Source organism: Hermetia illucens, chromosome 6 (assembly GCF_905115235.1).
Source record: "Hermetia illucens chromosome 6, iHerIll2.2.curated.20191125, whole genome shotgun sequence".
NCBI classification, from domain to species: domain Eukaryota; kingdom Metazoa; phylum Arthropoda; class Insecta; order Diptera; family Stratiomyidae; genus Hermetia; species Hermetia illucens.
This window is the reverse complement of record NC_051854.1, coordinates 86,282,169-86,306,561: the sequence shown is the minus strand read 5'-3', so window position 1 is coordinate 86,306,561 and position 24,393 is coordinate 86,282,169. Positions and strand designations below refer to the sequence as shown.

The 24,393-nt window shown below is 43.7% G+C and overlaps 1 protein-coding gene across 3 annotated transcripts in view; it reads right to left on the bottom strand.

The window, feature by feature from the left end:
• Positions 1-24,393, bottom strand: part of LOC119660153 — a 165,924-nt gene that overhangs the window by 13,474 nt on the left and 128,057 nt on the right. For 2 of the 3 annotated variants that reach the window (XM_038068555.1, XM_038068556.1), the window contains one exon: positions 1,561-1,679. In XM_038068555.1, the coding sequence (XP_037924483.1) occupies positions 1,561-1,679 (119 nt within the window). Of the gene's footprint in view, positions 1-1,560; positions 1,680-1,746; positions 1,766-24,393 lie in introns of those variants that run through there. The other variant, XM_038068557.1, reaches the window with a different exon arrangement.

The window sequence follows — 24,393 nt, the reverse complement described above, 5'->3', positions numbered from 1 at the left end:
AACAGTTGTGGATCTAGGGTTAGCGTTTTTCGTTTCAAATTCTACCAAGTGTTCATGCAATAGAATGAAAAGGTTTGATTTCCTACTGCAGGCAGAAATCTCTGTAAAAGAATCCGCAGCTGCTGGAGCGACATGTTGATTGAACCCCGTGGCTTTTCACGGGAGATTACTCTTTAAACCACTATTTGGAAGAAGCAAGGAGTAGCCTCCACTATAGACAACTAATGTGGGATGTTGTGGTATTTTGCTACTTTTGCTATTCATTTCTTTTTGGAAAAAGCTTCTCGAGATTAATCTTTTCGTACGCCACTTGCAGAGGATCATTAGCATAGAACAGTGTATAGAACATTGGAAGTTGGATATTCACCGTGACACTGTCGATGACAAGAACAAACAGAAATGGGGTGAGGTCTTAACGAATACCGACAGAGGCACCAACCATTTTGGTATACCCGCCATACTTCGTAGTTTACTCTTTAATCCAGCACACGAGTTCTATAATATTATGTCCGCTGATCAATTCAAAGCATGCGTATCAAACATAGATCGATCCGGTGATGAGGAATATGCCTTCCAGCAGTCCCTCCGCTCGAGGAGCGGAATGCGAGGAGATGAGACGAAATGGTCTCACCCACGTGATTACCGACCATTGCGAATGACGAAAAATGGTGGCACCAAACTGAAAACACGATCCACAAAGCGACTTAAACAGCTCTCGGGGTTACCAGACATAGTAAGCGACTCATCGATCGGGATACCAAGATTACATTACGAAGATCGTTACGGCAAACTGCATCGACATCGATGAATACCTATGCACACAGGATATCGAGCACTTGTGCTGCTCACCAATCGACGAGCCGCGACGAAGAGATGGCAGAAATACTTAGAACAGATTACCCACGGAAGAGAGAGAACTAGTCCTCACACGAATTCCCAGTGGTGGCCGCAGAAACCGTCTTCAGTCGTGCCAAGAATGAATAGTTCCGGGCTGAAAGTAGACTCATCAAACTGACGGAGATGTCCTATCCGACGGGTGGCAAACTGGAGAGTGTCTAGCCAGAGATCATTCTCAGATCATAATTAGATATTTTTCTGTCTAAATCTCCCTGTAGAAGCTTCCAACCTCCACACCAATTCCAAAGGAACTCATGCACTGGGTTAAATTGCTCTCTTGCGATGAGAAGAATAAAGTTGGAAGTGTAGCAGGTTTATCAAAAATTTTTCGTGTCTCTGTCGGTGTTCATGAAGGATCACCTCCCTTCACCACCCCTTTATGGCATTGTAAAATATTTACACTTCTCTAGAAATCCGCCCATTCACATAAACGACTGATGACCAATATCACCAATGCACTCAAGTAAATCAGTTTTTGTGAATTTGGCTAAGAACCTACAAAGCAAATTCCTGAAATATATCTTATTTCAAGAGTTTTCAAATTAGATATAAATATATTATTTATCCCATGAAAAATAATATCTTACATCTATTTATCTCAAGTAACAGTGAACGTATTAAAATTTGTGGCCTGAGTGATTACGAAAGGAAAATAGCCCTTACCGCTGGCAGCACACCGATATTATTAGGTAATCCATTTCGATAGCTCAGCGCTCGCCTCCTTCCGCCTTCCAAGTTTCCTATGGATTCAGAGAAACCAAGTTCATCTCCAACACTGAAACCTGCAAATGGGAGAAACAAAGAAGTCATTATTCAACGAACGAAACTTACAATTGTACCCTTAACAACCTACAAGATATTGCCTTAACTTAACACACGCAATCAAATTAATTCAAACTAAATTTAATGATAACCTTTTCACACATCGGAGCATCGGAGTCAATGGTGTGAGCTAAGTTCCATTGGAAACCTATTGAGATGTGTAATCTTTTACATGCATTGGAGGTAATCCGAACATGTGAGTAATGTTGCCGAACATCAAACAAATTGATGCATATAGCGATGACTCCCATTGCGTACCTAAGTGTCCCTCATTATTTCACGCTTATTAGTTCCAGAACACGCGGCACAGATTATTACATATAGTAATTGGCCTTAAATTTACAAGGGTTACGTATCACATATTAGAAGGCTTACATACATGATGTGTAGGTTTCAAACAGCGATACCGCCACTGAAAGTAAAACCGCGATTATTCCAGTGGATATGGGACTGTTAAATGAAACAAATAGAGTGCAATATCGTTAGTATGTTATGTAAACCATACTTTTCAGTGATTGCTAATATGTTCAATTAATGTTTCATTTCCTAAATGGAATGAGATGTTTACCACTTTTTGATAAGATTTGGAACATCAGTAGCGGTTAGTCAACTCCTGGGCCAGAGAGTGCATCGCATTCCAGAAGTGTAAGGTCACCAGGCATGTAGGAAAAGAAGTGGGCTCATTTCCCCGCACTACCTAGCGGTTCCACACCATACACCCCGACAACATAGGCCCTTTGCGAGACTCGCATAGTTTAAAATATTGCCTTACAATCATCGACAGGCTTACGCGGTGGCCTGAGGCAATACCTCTCAAGGACATTACGGCGCAATCTTGTGCCGAAGCCGTCTGTCCAGAGTGAATCCCTCGCTTTGGCGGCGTCCCTGCAGTGGTCATCACTGACCAGGGAATGAAATTTGAGTCCACCCTTTTCTCGTAGTTAGGCAAACTCCTGGGATTCAAATGCCAGGGAACTTCAGCTTACCACCCGCAATACAATGGGCTGCTAGGGCGTTGGCACCGGACGCTTAAAGCCAGCATTATGGCTCACGACGATCCGTCCTGGACTCAAATCTTGCCTCTCGTCCTACTTGGCCTCCGAATAACCCGCCTCCAAGGGTCCCAAGTGATCCGGTCTTCGACAAGAGATCGGGTCTCACAGACTCGGGATTGTTGCGTCTGTTGAAGGACAACCTCCGCGGCATTAAAGTCACACCTCCCACCCGACACTCGTCCGCACCTGCCTTCGCGCCCAAGGAGCTGGACACGTGCACGCACGTCCTTGTCAGGACAGATACTGTCCGGAAGCCGCTGCAGCCTCTAAACGAAGGCCCGTACCGTGTTGTCGAGCGGGGAGAGCATTTCTTCCAGCTCGAGATCGGGGCACACAAAAAGGCTGCCTCCTTATCCAGGCTGAAGCCCGTTTGCGCCACAAATTAACATCGCGTTCGCTTCGTCAAATGATGGCGCAGTTCCGAGTTCAGTCACTGAAACCTCTAGGTTTCATCTGGGGGCGGAGTGATGTGGCGCAGCAGGGTTAACTCAATTGACAATTGCCACGACCGGTGTTCTCCTTGGAGGAGTAGGTCTTAATCTTTAGAGAAAAATAATTGAAGTATCTAGGAATTTAAAAGGACATTTCCAATCATTGTAATTAAAATAGATTATGGTTCACTTCAGTGGCAACATTTTGACTCCGAATCGAAAGCAGTTGCCAGCGATATCCATATCCAATATTTAGACTAAAATCTTATCAAGACTAAATTCTAAGATTGAAATTTACAATTTAATAACCGTGACTCCACAATATTATAATACTTGTACAATGGAATTCGGAACTAAGGCAGGAATTAAGGCACAGGAGTCCACAGAGTTCGATTTTAGCTAACATATCCGGCCCTCGTTAGCATAGCTGGGTCCCACTCGAAGGAATGGGTGTGGCCAAGCCTCAACTAGATAGGCTGAAGGATAAGTTGATAATTAGGAATGTGGCCAGCACTTATGAGCTTGAGGGGGGAAGGAAGCTTCAACTAAAGCCTATCCTGTGAATATACTCTAACCTTGAAACGATGTTTGCAGATATAAAATTATAGCTCAGAAACTACTACGGTTTCACCATCATGGTCAATGGTATGACAATCAAATCGAGGCCCTCAAAATTGCCTCTTAATGTCAGCACAGTAAATGGATCCGCCAATCGGAGAGTCATAGCAGCTATTTGCTATCTGCATCACTCAAGCCCTCCCATCGGTTTGCCAACTTCCTCGCTCGTCGATTTCTCTTTTTATTTAAAGATTCTTCCGTCGGTCATTCACTCCACATAGGATTGGGAAATATATTGAGAGGGCCGATTTTGCGGGCTATTGGTATACGTCACACGTTTCACCAATCTGAACGTTATTTGAATGCTAAATTCAAATATTATTTTGTATAGCTCATATTTCGTTAGAAGTCACAGACTTGGTGTATGTTCAACTTTCCCAGAAAGATCGTGTATTGCATTACAAACTTCCTCGCAAAAATCGGCCGGAATGACTAGCCTAGGTCTCTTATCTAAGGCTCGCAGAGTAAGTATGAATTTGAGCCAAAGATAGGAGACTACTTGAACCTGAATTTGAAGTTTGCCTTCAGGCTCTTAAGCTCTCCCTCTCGACGATTGCGCGGCGGGGACTTTGGTCTCCGATTCGGAGACAAAGCGTCTGCAACGACGTTGTCTTTTCCACATACGTGTTGGATGTCGGAAGTAAACTGGTTGATGAAGCTCATTGCCGAAGCTAGTGGGGAGACGCTGTGTCGGGCTATTGTTTAAGCACGAAAGTGAGGTGCGTCTGGTTCACGATCGTAGGCATTGTAATTACGTTAAGCTGGGTTGAGTTGTTTCGAAAAGAAGCTCAACAGTTGTCAAGTTTTATTCACCCGTTGGCGGCGAGCGGCGCCTGCCGCTGAATCTGAGAACACAGCTAGGGGTGCATCTGGCCGTGGAAATGCCAGTAGTGTAGCATCAACAAACTGTAGTTTGACCATTTCAAACGCCTGATGGTACAACGCAACTTGATCCAAGAGTCGTAAAAATAAAGTAGTTTGTAAGTGATTGCGTGAAATCTTGGATGAGTAGAATAGGCGTTCAGGCGGCTGTAATCCCCGCGTGGCGTTCATTCGTCGTTTGGCTTAGGGACCACGTTGAGGTAACAACTTTAGATAACAGTAAACCTCCTCGAACCACTTTCGACAACTGATCAACTTATCCACGGGTAATTGGCTTGTGCACCGCCCAAGTTCTTTGCTCTTGTATCTTGTATCAGTCAACGTACTCCGATGATACGGTGCAGACAGGTGTTCACGAAAGCTTAGAGCTTTCGAGATACAGTGGGGGATCACTCCCACATAACAACACAGAAAGAATATTAGCACAAAATAATCTCAACTGGATCTTGTTGTTAATATAACTGGATTTTTAGATTTTAGATAAAGCAGTAAAAGCGGCCCTGTGAGTTAAGGTTTAAGAATACCCTCAAAGTTTTCCCTGCTTATCGTAAGAAGCGATTAAAAGGGATAGAAAATTGTGGGCTAGCAAGCTCCAAATTTTGAAACTTTACTGTTACCAAAACGTCGACAACACCTCGGATACGAACTAACCTCACGATGGCAAACTTTGACTATCGAAAACAGACTATGATTTGTTTAGCTTCTCCACAACGGTACCCAGGAACCCCAAAATGCCCGCTTTCTCCAACTCAAGTAGGAATTCCAATGATATAAGCTGCTCATTCTGGGCCTAAATGAAGTAATATGCTGAAGCTCTGTAGAGTACTCCTCTCCCTCTTTCCATGCTTATCGGAATATATATTTGTTCCCTTAAAAAGCCAAGTCGTAGCAGACGCAGATCCGGTCTCGGGTTCGTTTCTAACAGTTACCGCAAGCCGCGCCCTCTTGACCTGAAAACCAGTTTCTGACAGACTTCTAACTACAACTACGGTCAAAGTTAAGGATTATCACAGTTGTGCAGTGATACGCACCAACCTAGGGTTCCGATACAGTGAAGTAGGAACCTTTTTACGAACAGTTACACTCAGTTCAGAGGAGGCTTCCTAAAGGTGACATTGTGATTGTGATGGGTGTTCTGAATATCAACGTAGACTCTGACAACATCTGGCTTGGTCATGTATAGGGATACACGGTGTTGGCGACACCAACGGTAATGGTGGGAGTTTCGTTGATGCCTGCAACTTACATAGCCTCGTCATTGGTGGCAGATTGGTCAAGCACAGCGCTTGCCATAAGGTCAGTTGGGTTTCAAAGGACCGACGCCATACGGCCAATCAGATCGACCATTTCGCGAACAGCAAAAGATTTAGGAGTTGTCTTCCGGATGTGCGGAACAAGAGAGGCGCTAAAATCGACCTCGAAAGTGGTCACCATCAGATAGCCGCTTAATTTTGCTTACGTGTTGTTTCAAATTCAACATCGATCGCTTGTATGATCCAGCTGTCACTCGACAGTAGCAAAGCTATCTTGTTGATTGAATGCCCATTGAAGAATATCGATCAGCATTGGGCCGCCATCAAAATGTTCTTTTCCCGGGTGCTACACAAGCCATCAGCTATATCCCGAAGGGACGTTATAAGATGTTACTGCCTTCGGAATCATGGAACCAGATCGATGAACGAAAGAGGTTGAAGGCAACATTGATGGCTATGGGTGATGGTGGGCGTAGTAAGGGGAGTGGAAGGCTGACGCACTGGTTTCGGAAGTGTATACTGCATCACGAAAGAGCTTGCATGTGGTCGCAAATCCTTCGATGGTCCTATGATGCGTGCCAACGAACACTTTCTCATCCAAGATGACGAGCTTGCTCCACATAGAGCAATCTGCTTTCCGCTCCGGATCCTCCTCCATTGACCACATCAATACCCTACTCATTATTTTGGAATAGTGCGCAGAATTTATATCTTTGCCGAAACTGCTATTCATCGATTTCGAGAAAGCTTTCGATAGCTTGAACAGGGAGCGTGTCTGGAGTGCTCTACGCAGAAGAGATATTCCGGAAAAACTAATAGCCATTATCAGAGCGACATATGATGGTACAAAATGTCACCTGCGGCACTGAGGTTAAATCTCAGAGGATTTTGAGGTCCAAAGCAGAGTCCTCTAAAGTTGCATCGTGCCATGGATATTATTTCTTCTTGTTATCGGTAGCGTACTGCCGTGTACGGAGGACGTCGAGGAATTCAACGAATTATGGTATCTTTCCTCAAATATGTACCTCGACCATGCCATGACATCTATTTACTCACTAATCGGGTCATGGACTTTGGATCTGGAGAGTAAAGTCAAGCTGAGGATAAACATATGCGAAACCAGGGCTCTCAGTCTGATGGGCCATCGCGATCTCCCTATGTGTTGCCATATATGAGTTGCACATGGAAAGGGAACTCCCCTGTTACTCAAAAGCTCCAAACCTTCGTCAACAGCTGTTTGTGTCGTATCACCGAAGTACGCTAACATGACACTATCTCGAACTAAGAACTTGTTCGGCGCACAGGTTGGCACTCGTACGCACTGTGATCGGAAGGCGGAAGTGAATAGGTTACACCTTAAGAAGTAGCGACAATTGCATTGCGGGCTACGTCACACGGGCTACCACTCCAAGGGCACTTGACGAGTAGAGGAGGAGTGCGAGCATCTTGGGAAGTCCTGAAGTAACCACGAACAATGGCTCGTAGGTATGGTTGACCTCAATGGAGATCTTGATTTCAGAAATTGTATCTCGAAGTCTCGAAATGTCCAGTGCCAAAGGTGTTAAAAAATTATGCCAGATGGATAAGTTCACACTTCTACTATTTGTAGCGACAATTTCAATTACAGAAACTGCTTGATAATTAATTCCATCAGAATGAAGAAGGACGTATAATCAAACAATATTCAGACGAAGAGAACCGACTAAAAAACCCACCAAATCGATACTAATTCAACTCATTAGCCCCTAAATATACCCTTAGCCTTGCTTACAAAGAACAATAGGAACAATAACTAATAATATCATAATTCCACCCTATCCAATCGTACAATTCAATTACAATAAAACATTTCATAGCGATTGATTTAGGCCCACTTAGTCCTGGGCACAATACAATCGTTTAACAGATTTGCGCAAGATATATTCGAGCAGAGTGAATGCTGGTATGGCCATCAAATTGTTATGACGCTGCTTTGCGGCCAACATCCATCATTGTATTTGGATAAATATGATATGAATGTGGAAAGCTGCACGAAATTGTTGGCAATTCAAATTATTAACGTTTGTAACATGTCAGAAAACTGGAGATTGTTACCGGTTTGTTAATCAGTGGAGTGATTGTTGTTACGCCTGGGCCTGAACCCAATCAGACACACGACGGAGTGTTTTACTTGACTGCCGAACATAGCCAACATGTTGTTATATTTTTCACAGATTTTTCACAATGTAGCCTGAAGCGTTATAGAATCCAAGTTTTTCATCGTAAGCGGTATACGAGGTATTCACCCTCCGTGATTGATGAAATTAAGTATTTAGCATTATTCATAAACTAAAATAGCAAGGGTCAAGTTGCGCTTGGTATAGAAAGAGCTAAATATCCTTCAAAAGTGTAAACCTGTCTCAATGTCCCGAATATTTACAATTTATTATTTTGTGAGAAAGGACTCAATAAGGTCTGTACTCTGGGTTTCAAGCCATATTATGTTGGAAGGCAACGAGGCAGAAGCGAGAATGGGAGCAGGGACCCCTCTAGACGGACCAGTACCCTTCTGTAGAGTTGGAAACGGGCTCATGGCTATGATATTAAAAAATGAAGAAAGACCGCTAAGGGGAACTGTGCTGGGCGAACCTATCAGTAATTGAGCAGTCCAGAGTGATTACAGGGGATGCAAACCTAAGCGTACAAAGGACTGTTTGAACCGCAGCAAGAGGAACCCCGGATTACAGGTGTAATGCTCACTGGTCACGCCCTGGTAAACTATCTTACGACGAGGCTAACGATATCTGCGGACTCTTCCTACCGGGTCTGTGCAGAGTATGACGAAACGAAACTGCACGCGTTGAATTATGAAAGCAGGAAGATGAACAAGCTGAAAACAAGACCATGCAGGAAACTCTGGACCAAATCTTCACCAGACCTCGTGAAACAGGTAGACAACGTCATTAGGGAATAACAATTAATCTTAGGAAGCATCACACTTAAAGCCTTTAGTCCAGTACTAGAATCAAAGGGCTTCCCAATGGCCATAAAGCAGTCAAGCAGATAGCGGAAGGGTATTTTTGAGCCTAGGTACCATATAGTGGCAGCCTAATTTTTTCCAGTTTTTTCGGTTGAGTAGTTTCTGAGAATGGGTCCGTGAAAGAAATAATCAATTTCCACCCCCGGACTTCCCACCTTCCCACCAAACGTCAAAACTAAGAACGGCTTTGGACAGCACTAACTGAGGCCTTTAATTTGATATCCCATATGACTATATTTGGTGAAAAAAATGTATACCCCCATTTTGCGCGTATGGGGACCCCTCCCTAAATTCAACATAAAATGATATTACTCTCTGTATGCGCGAGCGTTCACAGTTTCCGCCTTTCAACCGAATTTCCAACAATAGCAAATTGCGTTATAAAATTGCTTCACGCATTAGTGGAAGTGAAGTGGCATTCCACAATAAGCATTCTTTGTGATCAAACATTTCAAACCTAAAATTTACGTCGTGTTGTCCTCCCTGCCGCCCTCTATGGTTTTGCGTGTTGGTCGACTGTGAAAGATAATGAACGGCGCTTTGTTGTAATCGAGACGAAGACGTAATAACCCATGATCACATCCAAAATAAGGATATCGTCGATTGATATAGAGTTAAACCGATGGTGGCAAAATTGCGAGAGGGGCGTCTTCAATGGTATTCGCGCTAACGAGAATTCACTTGCCATGATTGGTCTGAGTATCGAAGTTAATGGAGAACGACCAGAAGGTCAGCCGAAACAAAGAAACACTGTATGGTGATTTGAATGATTTGGCGGTCAAAGGGTAGCATAGGTCCCAGAGCGAAACGTGGATTGGTACCCACGATGGAACATAAAACCTGGGAAACGCCTGCTGAACCAACATGAACACCTCTACTACCAAACCCCCACCGCCACGTGGTGATCGCTTGGAGTTCTTTCTTCGTGAAAAATTGCAGACGGAGAAGGATGAAGGCAAGTCTCCCGCGCCTAAAAACGGGAAAAATTATACCAACTGGTCCCCCAAGTTAGGGATTGGGTAGGGCTGACAACCCTATACGGAAAACCGATGTGACAAAGCCACAGAAGGAGCCTCAGCCAGGATGAATTCTACAACGACGAACCCAACAACGACAACGGATTAACGATTTGTTCATTTTCTCATGGAAAGTGCCCTCCCTGTACAGACCGAATGCTGCTGGGCAGCTAGCCAATACCCTGTCCCAATATAAGGCTGATGTAACAGCGTTGCTAGAGATGCGCTGGACAGGGACCGGTTTCCTGTTGAAGAACCGCTACACCATATATTAGGTTGTTGCAAATGAAATGGCCGCTTTCGTACTAAAATTTGAAACGACTGTAAAGCTCACAAAAATTAATTTATTTAATAAAAATAGGTGCCAGTCGATTCAAAACACTTCTCTCAGCGAGATTCAAGAGCATTTATGCCAGTTTCGTAGAAGTCCAACTATCGGGTGTTGATAAATTCGTCGAAGGCAATTTTCACAGCCTCTTCGTTCCTAAATTGTTTTTACGCAAAAAAACGATCCGAATGCTTGAAAATGTGGTAGTCGGTTGGCGAAAGGTCCGGTAAATATGGTGGATGAGGCAGAGTCTCATACTGCAATTCGTTCAACTTTTGAACCGTTGTTCTTGAAACATGAGGTCATGCATTGTCGTGAAGGAGAATCACACCATCTCTGTTGACCAATCTCGGCCGTTGAATACTCAATTTTTGGTGCATTTCCTCGAGTTGGGCACAGTATTTCTGTGCATTTATCGTTTCTCTAGATGTCAAGAAAGAATAGTGGATAACTCCACCTGTAGACTACCAAACAGTCACCATTACCTTCTTCGGATGGAGGCTCGATTTCGGTATATGCTTCGGTGGCTCATCATTATCTAGTCATTGTGCTGATCGGCAACGATTGTCGTATAATATTCACTGTTCATCACATGTCACTATGCTGTGCAAAAAGGGATCGCTTCTCTTGCGGGAGAGTAAAGAACTGCAAATTTCCAGAAGCACCATGTTTTGCTTCGTTAGGGCATGCGGAACCCATTTGTCGAGTTTTTCACCTTTCCAAGTTGTGGCAAGTGCCGGGAAACTGTCGAATAGTGTACGCCCAGTTTGTCTGCAATGTGTCTCACAGATTAACGTTTGTCGGATTCGACTAGCAGACGCAGCTTGTCCTTGTCAATCATTGGTCCTGAATGTCCACGTGGCCCACTTTAAAGGTTTACGTCGGCCGACCGGATTCGCCGCTTATCGTATCAGCTCCAAATGCGCTGTTAATGTTTTTCGTCGCCTCCGCTACTTTATGACCGAGTTTGAACTCATACAGAAAAAGTATACGTTCTTGGCTCTTTTCCATCCTTTTTTTCCTTTCTATTCCCTGTTATCCCAACGATGATCAAAACTGAAATGACTCCTTGATTAAATGTAAGAGTATTTATACTTCAATATTCAACACCAACAGCGCCAACTGGTGGTGGTTTGATACACCAAAATCGCTACTAACTTCACTTGATTATCAAAACGGCCATTTCATATGCAACAACCCACTATTATAGTAGCCATCCAGTAAACCATGCGGTCGGAGTATGTTTCTTAGTCAGCCAAAAAATGAAACCTACTGTTATCGGCTTTGAAAACGTAAGCGAAAGGCTATGCACTCTGCGTCTGCAAGGCAAGTTTACAAAAAGTATAAGCCTCGCAAACGCCCCTACAGAGGAGACTACAGACTACGGAAAAGGATACCTTCTACGAGGCAGTGGAGCGGACCCTCGAAGCCTATCCCAAGTATGATGTCAAATTCATACTTGGAGATTTCAACAGTCAAGTAGGGACGGAGACCGTATTCAGGCGATACGTTGGCTCCCATAGCTTACATAGGGATACCGATGATAACGGACTGCGGATTATTCAGTTAGTAGTATCGAACGAAATGGTTGTTGGAAGTATCTGGTTTGCGCGGAAAGCAGTCCACAAACATACCTGGCCCTCTCCAGATGGGACCACTTTCATCTAAATTGAGCACGTGCTGATTGAACGCCGCCACCTCTCAGTCTTGATGAATGTCAGAACATACAGGGGGGCCAATATAGACTCGGATCACTATCTCGTTGGCATGGTGCTCCAAGCTCGAATAACAACCCCACCTACAATCGCCTCTGACAATCAGGTGGGAATGAATACTGAAGCCATTCAGAACACAGCCCTTCGCAACACCAATAAGGGCGAAATGGATGCCGCAATAACCGCAGCTAACAGATGTCCTGGAGATGAAACATCGACAAATGATCTTCACAACCACCTGAAGAACGTTAGCATAAGTACGGCCAGACACACACTCTGCCCCAGCCGCAAAAGGAGTCGGAACGGCTAGTTTAACGAGGAATGTAAGCTAGCAACGACAAGGAAGAATGTCGCATACCGACGAATGGGGTTGTCCCGTCGAGCGGAGAAGCAACTTCACAGACGGAAAAAGTAAGCCTGGGAGAACCAAAGGTCTATGAACTCGAAAAACTCGCACCAGCCCCGAAGGCGATAGTTTTACTAACAAGTCACCAGCATGAAGCCTTACACAACTCGATGCTCATCCTACCGAGACAAAGAGGAAAATCTGATTGCCGACAGAACGGGCATATTGGAGCGATGGGTTCAGAACTTTGATGAACTAATGAACAACCAGAATATCGGCGAATTGAAGGTCGAACTGAAAACGATGGACAAATACCGCCACTGCCAAGTATGGAAAAAACAGTCCTTGCAATTCATTGGGTCCAAAATAATAAGTCGCCAGGAGTGTAAATCACCAACAGATCAGATTTTCTACCTGCGGCAAACGATAGGAAAACTGTTGGTATATGGACATCAGTTGCACCATCTTTTCACAGACTTTAAAGCCGCCTATGATAGCATAGCCAGGGTAAAACTGTACAAGGCCATGAAAGAATTCGGTATCCCGACGAAATTGATAAGACTGACTAGGATGGCCCTGACCAGTGTGCGAGGCCAGATAAAAGCAGCGGGATCACTCTCAAGACCATTCGACATCAACAACGGTCTAAGATGGGGATGGGATGCCCTATCATATGTCCTGCTTACCCTGACCCTCGACAAAGTGATCCATGATACTGAGATAAATGCGAGGGTTACGATCCTCTTTAAGTCCACCCAACTACTGGCCTATGCTGGCAACATCCATACACCACCCGGGACGTACAAAATGCCAGATCAGGCAAGCGGCGATTGGCGCGAAATCTTGGGTTGCACGTCAATGAAGACAAGACAAAATATATGGTGGCAACATCAGCACCAAAAACCAACTAACCAACAATATCAAACCACACTTTCCAAACGGGAGATTACAGACTACAATTTTGAGACCGTTGATAATTTCTCCTATCTAAGGTCGAAAATCACAACCGATAACAGCTACGATGATGAAATCCGCGCATGGTTGTTGGCTGCCAACAGAGCCTATTTCAGCTTACAAAAACTGATGGTACCAAGGTGGTACAAGACAAAGATCTTGCCAGTTCTCATGTATTCGTCGGAGACTAGGGTTCTTTGGTAAGAAAAATTGCGAAATCTTGGCCGCGTTTGAGAGAAAAATCCTCCGAAGAATTTTTGGTCCTCTACATGAGGATGGACGATTCCGTAGCCTACATGACGACGGAATCGATGAGCGATACCATGACCGTCCGGTTGTGGATAAAATCCGGCTCAATAGGTTACGGTGGACGAGTAACTTAATCCGTATGGATGAGGATGAACCAGCCCAGAAAGTCTATAAGGAAAATATCTAAAAAATGAAGACGAGGCAGACCCGCCTGAGATGGAGCGATGGCGTAGGTCAAGACGCCAGACAGCTTTTAGGGATATCGAATTGGTGGACCTCAGCACAAAACCGGGATGTCTGGAGTCCCTTACTAAGGCAGGCCTAGACCGGATACCGGTTGTTACGCCATTGACGATGATGATGAGAGTTTTTATCATTTCAGTTCAGTTTCAGTTTTGCGGTAATTTTGGGCTATAATTTGGCATTCTTCGCTGTGAAATGAGCAGATTGGACGAAATTTACTGATTTCACCTCAATTTCGGCCTAAATAGGGGTGTGACAGAAAAATGGAGGGTGGTGGACAAAACGGAGATCATATCCTAATTCAGTGACCCGAATTAGTAAAGATTACCCATCAGAGTGTCTATTCGATATTTTTTTGTTGACCAGTATAATTTATTCTTATCTAAATCAAACACATCTATTTCTATCGAGATTTGTAGGAATAAAAACCATACATGCATAATGTATTATGTTAAGAGGTCTAATAAGAGACTAGAGTTGTGGAAGATACTCTCCAAGTACTTACATATATGATGTATGTACATTGAATGACTGCCCATCGAATGCAAATACCATTTTTATTACTCAAAAACAGCGAAAGCTTCACATTACTTTAAGTACACTTGAGTACAAGTCAATTAACTTAGTACCTTCCTTCACATTACACAACTGATGATTTTCAAATTATAATCAATATCGGCATCCACTCTTGTTTCAAAACAATCTTGGCCTTCAATTTCCAAATATGAAGCAGTCAATCTGAAAGTAATCAAATTAACATGCACTGCCTCGAAATTTTATCGAAATAACTCTTGAAAACAACATTGAGCGCTTGTAACTTGTATGTACTCGTATGTAGGTATATGAAGCGTCAATCACTTTGGTACCAAAGAAAGCAACACAGCTAATTAGTAGTTACGTTTGAATAGCATCTGAAAGTTCCGATACCGACATTTCCCAGCAACCAGTGGCGGTGGTAATAAAAAAGGGAAACTCGGTAAACTCAATAAAAATGACTGCTTCAGCAAAAACTTAAATGTATGTCAAACTGATTTCTATCAATATGAACCACTGAGCTCAAGATAGAGCCGTAAAGACTCAAATGAAAACTTCAAACATCGAAAGACTATGCTAACATCACCTGAAGCACTTGCCGTAGGTGCAAAGCGAAAACGCGCCTTCCTCAAACAAGCAAATAAAAAGAACTTTGTGACTATGCTAATGATGGGGAAATTCAAAACAAACAATGCTTAGGAGCTGATAATTTTCAAGTAGTACAAGTTCAAGGAGGAGTACCTCAGAATAAGGCAGCGCAATTAAACTACATTCGCTACACGGATTGAATGAAGAATCACTAAAGATGGTAGGAAAAGCAAAACTTTAGATGCCAGTTGATATAAAGAGGCTATAAAAGCGCTCGTTAAATTCGTTTACCAGTTAAACTAACTGCAGTGACTCTAAGTGATTTTGGTTCGCTCTTATAAATTTGAAACTTCCTCATTTCCAAAGTTGGGAATGCACTGCTTACTCTCTGTATGGATATGGAGTTATAACAAAAAAAAAAAGATAATAAAATAACTATTTTCAACAACCAGATGAGATAAAACTCACTTTCAACTGGCACTGCTCCCATTCCTCAATAACAATCCATCATCTAAATAAAAGTTACTGTCTTAAATCTTTCGTTTTCCGAGTTTGCATGCATCATTCAAACACTCTCCACACTCCATGGACTCGTGCATTGTTTTGCTTTCAGTTTCACTCTTCTTTGGTTCTGGTCGAATGGAATCATTATTCTCTCCTTTTTCCCAGATTTTAACAAGAGGTCTCAAGAGCGTGTTCTAATGATAATTGGGTATTTTGTGAAAGCTGTAAAAAGTAAAATTAGCTGCAAGAGTCGGACTGTTGAATGTTTGCATTTCAAAGAAAATGTAAAACGAAGAGAAAAACGTTTAATTGTACAACTGTTGAGTATGGAGTGCTTTCCATTTCAATTGCATATATTTTGCATGTAGTATAATCGTAGGCTAGACTAACAGACCTTACAATTATCAGTTGAGTTTTGAATGGTAATGATTTCGAATTGAAGGACAAGGAGTGCTCTGAAAACTCAAAATCTTTCAAATATGTTGAAGGCCATATTTTGTTTAAGGATTGAGGGATCCTAAGTCCACATGCACCAGGTGCCGGACGGAATAATTTAACATCTGCGTGCCGCTTCGGCCACGCTGCTCCCAGGGTAGAGGTGAGGCAGCGTCTGACGATTCGCCTAATATTTTATGTAGAAGGTATTATTCGATAAAGATTCATGCCAAAAACAAGGTCAACTTAATGAGTTGTCAAGAGTGGCTCTGCAAACCATTTTTGAAAGTTCACATTCATATTGAAGGCAACAAAGATTCTTTTCTTTTATCTGTTATAAGCCGAAAAACTTAGAAATGCATTTATATGCGTTAACCGTCAAAGGAAATAACTTTTGCAGTCTATAGTGACTGACAATGGATCCAGGATGGATCCAGGAATATAATTTTAAATTTTATCAAACTGACATATAATCATCATCATCAACGGTGCAACAACCGATATCCGGTCGAGGCCTGCCTTAATAAGGAACTCCAGACATCCCGGCTTTGCGCCGAGGTCCACCAATTCGATATCCCTAGAAGCTGTCTGGCGTCCTAACCTAAGCCACCGCTCCATCTTAGGCAAGGTCTGCCTCGTCTTCTTTTTCTACCATAGATATTTCCCTTCTAGCTTTCCGGGTGGGATCATCCTCATCCATAGGGATTAAGTGATCCGCCCACCGTAGCCTATTGAGCCAGATTTTATCCACAGCCTGGTATTGCTCAAAGATTTCGTCGTTATGTAAGCTACTGAATAATCCATCCTCATGTAAGGGGCCAAAAATTCTTCGGAATATCCTTCTATCGAATGCGGCCACCAAGAGTTTGCAACTCTTCTTGCTAAGAACCCAAGTCTCCGAGGAATACATGAGGACACGCAAGATCATTGTCTTGTATAGTCAGAGCTTTGACCATATGGTGAGATGTTTCGAGCAAAACAGTTTTTGTAAGCTGAAATAGGGTGGTCAAAGGGTAGCATAGGTCCCAGGGCGAAACGTGGATTGGTACTCACGATGGAGCATAAAACCTGGGAAATGTCTGCTCAACCAACACCAACAGTTCTACTACCAAACCCTATCTCCACCTCCACGTGGTGACCGCTGCAGACGGAGAAAGATGAAGGCGAGACAACCCTACACGGAAAACAACTTGTTACGAAGACACAACAGGAGCCTCGGACAGGACGGACTTTAAAACGACGGACCCGGCAACGACAACGGATCAACGATTTGCGCATTTTCTCATGGAACGTGCGCTCCCTGTACAGAGGTGAAGCTGATGAGCAGCTAGCCGATACCCTGTCCCAATATAGGGCTGATGTAACAGCGTTGCAAGAGATGCGATGGACAGGGACCGGTTTCCTGGAGAAGAGCCACTACACCATATATTATAGCGGCCATCCAGTAAACCATGTGCTCGGAGTAGGTTTCTTAGTCAGCCAAAAAATGAAACCTGCTGTTATCGGCTTTGAAAACATAAGCGAACGGCTATGCACTCTGCGCTTGCGGGGCAAGTTTAGAAATATAAGCCTCATCAACGTTCACGCCCCTACAGAGGAGACTGCAGAGTCGGAGAAGGATGCCTTCCACGAGGCAGTAGAACGAACCCTCGAAGCCTGTCCCAGATATGATATCAAAATCATACTTGGGGATTTTATGAGCCAAGTAGGGAAGGAGCCCGTATTCAGGCGATACGTTGGCTCCCATAGCTTACACGAAAATACAAATAATAACGGACTGCGGACTATTCAATTAGCAGGGTCACACGAAATGGTTGTTGGAAGTACCTGGTTTGCGCGGAAAGCGGTCCACAAACATATGTGGGCCTCTCCAGACGGGGCCACTTTCAACCAAATTGACCACGTGCTGATTGAACGCCGCCACCTCTCGGTCTTGATGAACGTCAGAACATATAGGAGGGCCAATATAGACCCTGACCACTATCTCGTTGCCATGGTGCTCCGAGCTCGAATAACAACACCACCCAGAATCCCCTCTGACAATTAGGTGAGAGTGAACACTGAAGCCATCCACAACACAACCCTCCGCGACACCTATAAGAGGGAAATGGATGCCGCAATAAACGCAGTCAACAGAGGACCTGACTGAATGTAAGCTAACAACGGAACGAAAGAATGCCGCATACCGAGTAATGTTGCATTGTCAAAGAACGCGGGCACGCGCAGAGACTTATCACGAACTCCGTCGAGCGGAGAAGCGACTTCGCAGACGGAAAGGAAGCCTGGGAGAACCAACAAGTCTGTGAACTAGAAAAGTACAGGGAGCAACCGCACCAGGCGTGGAAGTTTTACCAACAAGTCAGCAGGATGAAGCCTTATACACCTCGATGCTTATCCTGCCGAGACAAAGAGGGAAATCTGATTTCCGACAGAATGGGCATATTAGAGCGATGGGTTGAGTACTTTGATGAGCTACTGAACAACCAGAACATCGACGAGTTGGAGGTCCCGCCAACTGAAGACGACGGACAAATACTGCCACCACCAAGTTTAGGAGAAACAGTCCGTGCAATTCATCGGCTAAAAAATCATAAGTCGCCAGGAGCCGATGGAATTACAGCCGAATTGGTTAAATATGGAGCCGACCAGTTACACCAAGTGGTTCATCAACTTGTGCTCAAGGTATGGGACAGCGAATCAATGCCTGACGATTGGCAACGAGGCATTATCTGTCTCATACATAAAAAGGGAGATATCATACAGTGTAGCTATTATAGAGGTATCACGTTGCTGAGTACCATCTATAAGATATTCTCCGCTATCTTGCTAGGCCGGATAGCGCCATACGCCCAGAACATAATTGGCCCATACAAAGAGGCTTCATTCGGTAAATCAGCAACCGATCAGATTTTCTCTCTGCGGAAAGCGATTGAAAAACTGTTGGAATATGGACAACAGTTGCACCATCTGTTCATCGACTTTAAAGCCACCTATGATAGCATAGCCAGGGTAAAACTGTACACAGCCATGGGAGAATTCGGTATCCCGACGAAATTAATAAGACTGACTAGGCTGACCCTGACCAATGTGCGAGGCCAGATAAAAGAAGCAGGATCACTCTCAAGACCATTCGACATCAACAACGGTCTACGACAAGGGGATGCGCTATCATGCGTCCTCTTTAACCTGGCCCTCGAGAAAGTGATTCGTGATGCTGAGGTAAATGCAAGAGGTACAATCCTCTTCAAGTCCACCCAACTACTGGCCTATGCTGACGATATCGACATCATGGGAAGAACCACCCCAGACGTACAAACTGCCTTCATCCCGATCGAGCAGGCGGTGACTGGCGCGAGATTTTGGGCTGCACATCAATGAAGGCAAGGCAAAATATATGGTGCAACGTCAGCACCAAAAACCAACCAACCAACAACATCAAACCGCACTGAGCAAACGGGAAGAATAAAGATAGGAGACTACAACTTCGTCGAAAATCACAACCGATAACAGCTACGATGATGAAATCCGCACACGGTTGTTGTCAGCCAACAGAGCCTATTTCTGCTTAGAAAGACTGTTCCGCTCGAAACGTCTCACCATAGGGTCAAAGCTCTTACTGTACAAGACTATGATCTTGCCAGTCCTCATGTATTCCTCGGAAACTTGGGTTCTTAGCAAGAAAAATTGCGAACTCTTGGCCGCGTTCGAGAGAAGAATCCTCCGAAGAATTTTTGGCCCCCTACATGAAGAAGGACGATTCCGTGGCCTACACAATGGCGAAATCTATGAGCGATACCATGACCGTCCGGTTCTGGATAAATTCCGGCTCAATAGGTTACGGTGGGCGGGTCGCTTAATCCCTATGGATGAGGATGATCCCACCCGGAAAGTCTATAAGGGCAATATCTATGGTAGAAAAAGAAGACGAAACAGACCCTGCCTAACATGGAGCGATGGCGTAGGTCAGGACGCCAGACAGCTTTTAGGGATATCGAATTGGTGGACCTCGGCGCAAAACCGGGATGTCTGGAGTTCCTTATTAAGGCAGGCCTAGACCGCATATCGGTTGTTGTGCCGTTGATGATGATGATGATGTGTACTTAGAATGGGGACATCTTCTCCAAACTTTGGGATTGTTTAGTTAGGATCAGTTAAAAGGTACAAAAGTTAGATAAGCTTGATTGTCGATCCTAGCAGGTAAGCTTATGAAATAGTTACTCACACCAGTGAATTAGTACTCGAAATCAAAAGATTTCCAGTTATCGGATTAACATACTTTTTGACAGTATCTTGATCCTGTTAAAAAAAATTCTATGCATTCGCTTACCGTCTTCCTGCTTCGTACAATGGTGGATGCGACAATGAAAACGGGCAAACGATTTATACATTTTCTTATGGAACATACCCCTGTAAAGAGCGGGAGCTGCTAAACAGCTGACCAATGCCCTATCCAATATAAGGCTGACGTGACGGCGTCACAGCACCATATATTATAAGGGCCAAACCATATGCCAGGAGTAGGTTTAGATTTCACACATTTTTTCATTAATTCTGTGATGATAAATGGGATTAGAATGGGCGCATAAGTAAGATGAGTTGTGTATTTTTATGCATTTCGACAGTTTGACTTCAATCATAGTAGTAGTAGTAGAATAGTACTCATCTCGATGAGCAGTGACCGCCTAATTGTCGCACCATTATAGGGGTCTTGTTAAAGACTGCTGGAATGGGAAAAATCCTGTACAGGTTGAATTCCTCCAAGCCGATTAGCAGAATTTTGACTTTGAACATAGCGTGCTTGGTCGTTAATCGACCCTCTACTCATGTAAGTCTGTCCACCTAAATGGAATCTTCTGGTTCAACGGGAAGACGGACATTAGTCGGATTATGACTTGTTATTTTGATAGCCTCTTGTTTAAATTGGTATGGCGACAGCAAGCGATAGCTTATTTGTTCCTAGTGAGTATCCGACAACACGTCTAGTATCGTGTTTTGTGTTTTTTCTACGCTGACCAGGATAAAAGGAATTGTTGAAGCTGAAATTGATGGAGGGCTTCCATTGCCCTGTTGACTCGATTTACAATTTCTCCCAAAGGTTCTTCAAGGACCTTGTATCGTTGATCTATTGTTTCCTGATTTTCCTTCATTAAATTAACTGCAGGGTGGACCACTTAATCCGTATGGGTGGGGATAATCCAGCCCGAAAAATGTATAAGGGCAATATCGATGGTAGAAAAGACGATGAGGTAGACCCTGCCCTAGATGGAACGATGGCGCAGGGGAGCTTTTAGGGATCTCGAATTGGTGGACCTCTGCGGAAAAAACGGAATGTCTAGAGTTCCTTATTAATACTGATTGTTGTGCCGTTGATGATGATGAAATTAATTGTCGCAACCAGTATGGAAATATGGTTTTTGAGGAGTGATAAAAACAGGTCTTCGTTTTAGTGGATATTGTTAATTTTTTCCGACATTTCGGTAGCGTAGTTTGAATCGAGCATTCCGATTTGTGAGTTGGCGACTGTTCCCGCGATGTTGATGGCGCCTCGTTTCATTCTCCCAGGCCTTTGTTTCGCAGCAAGTAGCTCGTTTTCTTCCGCAAGATGTAAGTAGCGGTTCCAGATCTGGTGGACAACCTTTCACACGGGCCCTTGTGAGAATTATTGACAAAGCTGTTGCAGGATTATTACGAAACCTTTCAAAGCTCGGAATTCGGCTTGATAGAGTTGTAAACCGAAATAAAATACTAAGGCCCAATAGCAAAAGATCAACTTTATCTCTCACTGGCTTTCGAAATGAATCCCTGTTCCTGGCTGAATTTCACTACCTCGACTTCGTTGCTATTGATTGTTGTGTAAGCAATACTTTCATGAACACCTCTTCCTTTGTTGAGATAGCGTCTCGGTAGGCTCGGAATCTGACGTCCCTTCTGCTCCTTCACCTTCCTGATAGTTACGCTTCCTGCATTGCCTGGTTTCCTCAAGGTGAGCCATTGTTTCCTCGATGTTCTGAGCTGGTGGCTTAACTGGGGGTGCTAATTTGTGAAATGCACGTTCCAGAATACCCGTGCGTATTTCTGCCGTGCTTGGTAAGCCATCATCGCCCTAATGCACCTTGATGATTCTTCCCAGAGACCATTTCATGATGGGAATATTATCTTCCTTGATGATCACGATTGTTTCTTCTTGGATATTTTCTGCCATCGTTTTCCAGTTATTACGCTGCTCAAGTTCTGTCAAGTACTCTTGGAACAAGTGTTTCCAAAATTCTCCCTTGAAGCGCGACACCAGTTTGCATTTTGTAATGAGGTCCTCTTTTTTTGTCCTCGGATCGACAGTTGCTTTCAATGGCTTGCCGATGAGAAAATGTCCTGGAATTACGGCAGTTAGATCATTGGGGTCCATGAATAAGGGGGTGAGCGGCCTTGAATTTAAAGTTGCTTCCATTTCTACACTCAAGGTGCATAGTTACTCATAGGTTAATGAGGATGACCCAATTTTTTGCCAAAGCAGATATTTTGTCGATTTAAAGGCTACTTCCCATAGACCACCGAAATGTGGTGCTCTTAGAAGGATTAAATGAAAGGTAAGCTGTATTGCGCTGCATTCATTCAAAATTCTCTCCTGTCCGTCTTGAGAATATATTGTTGACATAAGTTCGTTCAATTGCCGATTTGCTCCCACAAAATTGGTGGCATCGCAGTAAAGGTTCTGACAGTGTCCACGTTGCCCAACAAACCTTTTAAGCATCATTAATCAAGCCGGATCCAAATACTTTCAAAGAGGTAATAGACAGACACGGAGATCATATCAAAATCAAACTTGCAGATTTTAACAGCAAAGTGAGGACGGAGCCCCTATTCAGGCGACACGTTCGCTCCCATCGCCTTGATAAAAATACCAATGATAACGGACTGCGAAAAGTCGTAGAAAGTACTTGGTTTAAGCGGAAAGCGATCCACAAATCCAGACAGAACCATTTCCAGCCAAATTGACTAAGTGTTACTTGAACGTCGCCACCTATAAACCTTGAAGTTGGGACCAATATATACTTACTCGTGAGTGAACGTCGGATACCAGTCGACTCAACTGTGAATGAGTACTCGGGCGAGTGCAATGGTGATCACATTGCCTCCTACTGTATGCTGTAGTGTACCGTTACGGTCTTCAATGAAATGCTCTAAAACACTTCAAGGCCCTGTTCCAATATGGATTCTTGCGCCAGCGATCACTATTATTATTAATATACACTCCGATCTCGTTAGCATGGTGCTCCGGGCTCGAATAAAAACACCAGCTAGAATCCCCTATGAAAATGAGGTGAAAGTTAACACTGAAGCCATCCAAAGAATAGCCTTCCGTAACACCAATAAAGGTGAAATGAATGCCGCAATAACAGCAGTCAACAGAGGTCCTGGAGATGAAGCATCGAGAAATGATCTTCTCTATCACCTGGAGAACATTATCATTGACACGACACCAAACCTATTTGGTCCCAGTCGCCAAAAAAGTCGGGTCGACTGTGTAGTGGCCACGGCTTCACGATGGGAGCGGAATTTCATTCGCCTTTTTCTGGATTAATTTGCTCAAATAATGCATTCTATAATTTGCCTTAACTTTCGCCGCAGATTGCACATTATTGAATCTATTCGGACGAATTGATCTTGACAGAGCGGAATGATTTGCCGCATCCGTAGGCGCATGCGTATATTGCGGCAGCATGAATTATCGGAATTTAATCGGAGGTCAAGGCGAGCGTAGCGGTTGGGAAACGTTCTGATTCTAGAAATAGGTTTGGATTTGTCGGTAGGAAAGGAGGAATACACCTGCTTGGAGCGGAGTTTTTTTGCGATTTCGTTCGAGAAAGAGTTGTCAGGTTATAAAAGTTCTTTTTATATGGTCCACGGTCCGCTTTCAAGAATACGGAGAATTCTTCCCCGCTATAAAGGGCCAAAAGAACAGCGGTTGAAAGGAAGTTGGTGCGCGAGGAGATAGATGTCATAGAGGCGTAGACGGAAAGTCGGGCAATTCGTTTTATGGGTGATAACTCATGGATAATTTTCCATTATGTGAGGACAGGCTGCGGTATTTTTATTAATATGTGTTCTAAAATGTCGTTAATTAAGTCTTGGGAAATTTGTATAATACATGGGCGTGAGGCGGCAGGACGAAAATAAAAAGAAAACATAGCCTGCCAGGAGGATATGATTAACGAACGACAAAACGTTTGTCAAAGACGAGCTTGCTTTGCTGCCCCTGATGTCGTGAATTTCCTCAGTTTCTTTCTGGAAAAATCTTGCAGTGATTTGTGGTGAACTTTTAGTTTCAAGGAGTCGCGGAAACACCTTCTCCATTCAGTGTGGCATACGGAGAATATCACATTTCCGAGAATTTCTGGTTGGAGTATGTGCGAGGTATTTTCCTATTCTCATTCGCGTGTGCGGCGCCGGGAAGACTCAGGATAGAAAACAGGGAAAAAAAAAACTTTAGTTTTGTTACCTACGGA